We start from the raw sequence: 4716 nt of genomic DNA, 5'->3' as shown, positions 1-4716 counted from the left end.
AGAGGAGAGAGATGGAATGAGGGAACATGGACATGACATATCAGGTGGCGTCTATATTGCTGCGCGGGCTTTGTGGCAAGTCTCCGCTTTTTACAATTATTATTATTATTATTATAGGTTTATTCAACAATATTAAATACAATTAGACATACATATATACATTTTTTTTTTTTTTACAAAATTGGTAGTTGAAAAGGGAGAGCGAGAAGCAAAGCTTATGGGGAGTTGCTCTCCCTTAAGGAAAAAATTATTTTCATTTATTTATTTTTGTTACATGGTAGTATGGTACATACACATCTACACACATATATACACACATACATGTATACACATATATACACACACACAATGACATGCGTCACGACGTCCGCTAACTCCGACCTCACGTAGAAATCGGGGGCACGAGCGAGCATCGCAACTTGTGGGGGTCAGGTGAGAGGTGAGAGGTCAGGTCGATTGTTGACGGGACGATAATTGCTTAATGCGCAGATCTGGGTCACCGTGACCTGCTGGAATAGAAAAAAAAAAGAGCGGCAGACTTGGGCAGTGCATGACAGTTTCTCCATGAATACAACCATGAAATGGACCTGAAGTGTTCAATATACTAATACTTATAGATTAAAGACTTTTTTAAGTATCGTTTGAATGATGATAAACATTTTGTCTTAGGTAAATCCTTTTCCAGTTTATTCCATGTGTTAACACCTATAATAGATAAGCATTGGCTTTTTTTGGGTGTTCTGTATTGAGTTTTAAAGAAGTCGTTTGTTTGCCTAGTCGCATAGCGAGTTTCGTAAGTTGAGTAAAATTTCAATATGTTTTGATTCATTTGTTTATTGTAGATTTGGTGCATAACAATGGCAGTTTTGTACTTTATTAACTCATTGAATTTGAGTAGATTTAGTTTTTTAAATAAATTATTTGTATGTTCCAAACGACCTACATTGCAGATTATACGCAGTGCCCTTTTTTGAGAGGTAATTATGCGTTGAAGATTAGTTTGATAAGTATTACCCCAAATTTCTGAACAATAGTTTAAGTATGGTAGTAGTAGACTACAATAAATGGTACGTAGGGTATTTTCATTGAGGATATTTCTCATTTTATGCATAATTCCTAAAGTTTTGGATATCTTATTTATCACGTGATTTATATGATGTTTCCAATTAAGTTGATCGTCTAAATACACGCCTAGGAATTTACTGACGGACGCTTTTTCAATAATTTCGTTGTTTATTTTGATCGGCTTAGTACTTTCATTATTTTTGTAGAAAAGCAGGTAGTTAGTTTTTGATACGTTTAAGGATAGCTTATTGGCTGAAAACCAGTTGGATAGTTGACATAATCCTTCATTAATTGTCTTGATCAGTTTGTCGGAATTTGTATCGGAGCATAGAATGGTGGTATCGTCGGCGAACAGTATAAATTTCATAAGGTTGGATACATTAGTAAAGTCATTAATGTATAGTAAGAATAGTTTGGGTCCTAGAACTGAACCTTGAGGTACTCCGCATGTAACTGGTAGAATGTGTGATCTTTCTTCCTCAATGGCCACATATTGTTTCCTGTTTTTTAGATAACTTTTTAACCAGTCATTAACTTTACCTCTTAGCCCATAGTATTCGGCCTTTCGAATTAGGATTTCATGATTTACTGTGTCAAATGCCTTTTTAAGATCAATAAATATGCCGGCTGTCTTTTTCTTTTGTTCTATATTGTTAGTTATCTCTTCAATTAATTCCATTACTGCTGTAGACGTTGAAAGATTTCGTTGAAATCCATATTGACTATGGTAAATGACGTCATTTTTTTTTAGAAATGAGTCAAGGCGAATTGTGAATAACTTTTCAAGAATTTTGGAAAACTGTGGTAATAGTGAAATTGGTCTATAGTTATTATAACTTGATTTGTCGTCTGATTTGAATATCGGTATTACTTTTGCTATTTTCATTGCATCTGGAAATATCCCTTGTTCAAATGATTTATTGCATATTGTCAGAAAATGATCTTTGATGATAGGCATAATTTGTTTTATGAGGTTCATATTGATTCCTGTGCAATCGAGTGATTTCTTGTTCTGCATTGATTTCACTGTGTTCATAAGTTCGTTTTCCGTGACGGGTTTTAAAAACATAGTGTTATTTATTCGGTGTTTCAAAAATGTCTCGTAAGTTTGATGTGTTGTCTTTATTTGTTTCGCGAGGTTAAGTCCTACATGGGAGAAAAATTCATTAAATTCGTTTGCCACTTCTTTTTTAGTTTTTCCTTTTTTAATAATGTCTATGAATTCATTGGTGTTATTAATTTTGTGCCTAGTTAAGTTGTTTATTACTTCCCATGTCTTTTTTATATTACCTTTATAACCTTCAAGCAGTGTGTCATAGTATTTTTTTCACAGTTGCGTAAAATTGTTGTAAGTTTGTTTTTGTACACTTTGTATTTGTTTTCGTCTGTCAAGGACTTGCTTTGAATAGATTTCTTGTAAAATTGGTTTTTCTTTCGACACGCGTTCTTAAGACTTTTTGTAAACCATGGTTTTGAGTTTACGTTATCTGGTTTTATTTCTTCTTCTCTCTCTGGGCAGTATTTGTTTACATTACTGATGATAATGCTTATAAATTTGATATATGATAGATTGGCATTTTCTGACTCGTAAACCTGATCCCAAATTTCTTCTTTTAAGCATTGATTTAATTTTGCAATATCTTTTTCATCTATTTTACGTTTTAGTGCGATTCTGGCTTTTGTTATGCAGTGCATTTCTTTTTGATTGATAGTGAATACCGGTAGATGGTCACTTATATCACTTATTAAAATACCACTATGAATCTCGGAGTTTACAACATTGGTGAAAATGTTATCTATCAATGTTTCACTTGTATTTGTTATTCGGGTTGGTTTATTTATCAAAGGATATATACCTAAAGAGAAAATCATATCTGTAAAGTGTCTTGTTTGTTCATGAGTCTCATACTTAAGTAAATCTATGTTGAAGTCACCACAGAGATATAGATTTTTATTTCTAAATGGAGTTATGATTTCTTCAAGCATATTTGTGAACTCATTGATGTTTGTGCCTGGCTTTCTGTAAATACTTGTTATGACGGTATTCTTTTTAGTTTTACTGAAAATCTCAACAGCTACGCAATCAAATAGGTTTTCATACGAATTAGTGGATTGATTTATTAGTTTACATGAAATTGATTTTTTTATGAAGATAGAGACTCCGCCGCCTTTTTGGATCTGTCTATTAGCACTGTAAGGAGTATAGTCTTGTAAGAAGTTTACTAGACATCCTGGGTCAATCCATGTTTCGCTTATCACTATAACGTCAAAGCTTTTATTGAGTAACTTGAGATAACAGTCAATTTTCTGATAATTGGCGTTTAGGCTCCTTGCATTGATGTGAATTAGTGTGAAACCATCAATATCACGAAATACCGTGTCAAATTGTGTATCACTATAGTAATCGCTGTCTTTTTTTAATTTTGAGTAAAAATTTAATTCGGGGTCAATTTGGGTATTATTGTGATTAAATATCGAAAATTCCTTTTCTGATATTTTGTCTATTTCTTTATACTTCTTAATGGCGGTATATACATCTGGGTTTTTTGATGCGAGATTTGGCGCGGAAAACAAAATATTAATTTCTGTGTTTGAGATGGCATGATAGGGAAATGTTTTTGAGCAGTCTAGGCAGAACCAGTTATTGAAAATATTGGGGTTATTTTTGGCAGTATTTACGGGTATATTTGCACACATGAGATGATATAAATGTTTGCATAATGTACATTTGAGGTGATTGGTAGGGACAAGGGTATGGCATGAAGAACAGTTTTTTGATATGTTTGTTTTAGTTTTTGTGTTAGTTGTAGTGTTCATGGTTATGTTTGTGTTAGAAGATTAAGGAATGTGAACTATTGAAATTCAACTAATTGTTCAAGATTACTTACTTGATGTACTTTTTCATCCTTGCACTTGATATACACCTTGCAGTCTCTTGTCCATGTCGAGATGATCTTCCCTTGTTTCCTCATGTCGCGTGCTGTTTTGGCAATCTCTCCGGTTCGTTTTGTCAGGTGTTCATTCACGTAGACGCCCGTCCCCTTCAATTTCTTGGCGTTTTTCAGCACGTTCACCTTCGACTTTCTTGAAACGAATCTCACGATCACATTTTGGGTACCGTCCTGTTTTCTTTTTCCCAGTGTATGGCAAGCTGATATCTCTGTGTCTCTGATCTGTATTCCCTTGTTACTTAGAGAATGGATCACTTGATTTTCTACAATGTTCTGACCACTGTTATCTGCACTATAGTCGGAGTCACCTTTCACAGCTTCCGAATACGTTTTCACAATCTTTAAACCACTGATGATTATATCTTCTCTCCTCGTGTACTGCTCTAGGTCTTCCACTCTAGCTTGGAGATTAACTACAGTCGATTTGAGATATTGTATATCCTGCCTTTGTTGTTTAACTATCTCTTTCAACTCGCTTAGGAACTGTTGGTCTTCTTTCCTTGCTTGCATCAGGAACTGTATGTCCTCTTCTCTTGCTTTCACAAGACTCACAAGACTCTCCAATAGAAGGAAGTATTTTGTTAACTGCCAAGGTGGATATATAATCAGGTGACCATTCTCCTTTTGAAATGTTAAAATTAGGGAATTGTTTAATTAAGGAAGATTCAATGGTTTTCTTTTTATAACTACATTTTAATTT

General features: G+C 33.9%; 1 protein-coding gene across 1 annotated transcript in view; it reads right to left on the bottom strand.

The window, feature by feature from the left end:
• Positions 1-341: 341 nt before the first annotated feature.
• The window catches only part of LOC143037188 (uncharacterized), a 5365-nt gene continuing 990 nt past the window's right edge, over positions 342-4716 (bottom strand). Inside the window, exons 2-3 of the mRNA XM_076205303.1 lie at positions 3954-4601; positions 342-506 (exon numbers count right to left, since the gene is read on the bottom strand). Of these exons, the coding sequence (XP_076061418.1) occupies positions 429-506; positions 3954-4601 (726 nt within the window). The 3' untranslated portion in view covers positions 342-428. The remainder of the gene's footprint in view (positions 507-3953; positions 4602-4716) is intronic.

The sequence above is a fragment of the Oratosquilla oratoria genome, chromosome 22 (assembly GCF_046742065.1).
Source record: "Oratosquilla oratoria isolate Oo_2021 chromosome 22, ASM4674206v1, whole genome shotgun sequence".
NCBI lineage: Eukaryota > Metazoa > Arthropoda > Malacostraca > Stomatopoda > Squillidae > Oratosquilla > Oratosquilla oratoria.
This window is presented reverse-complemented; position numbering and strand designations above follow the sequence as displayed.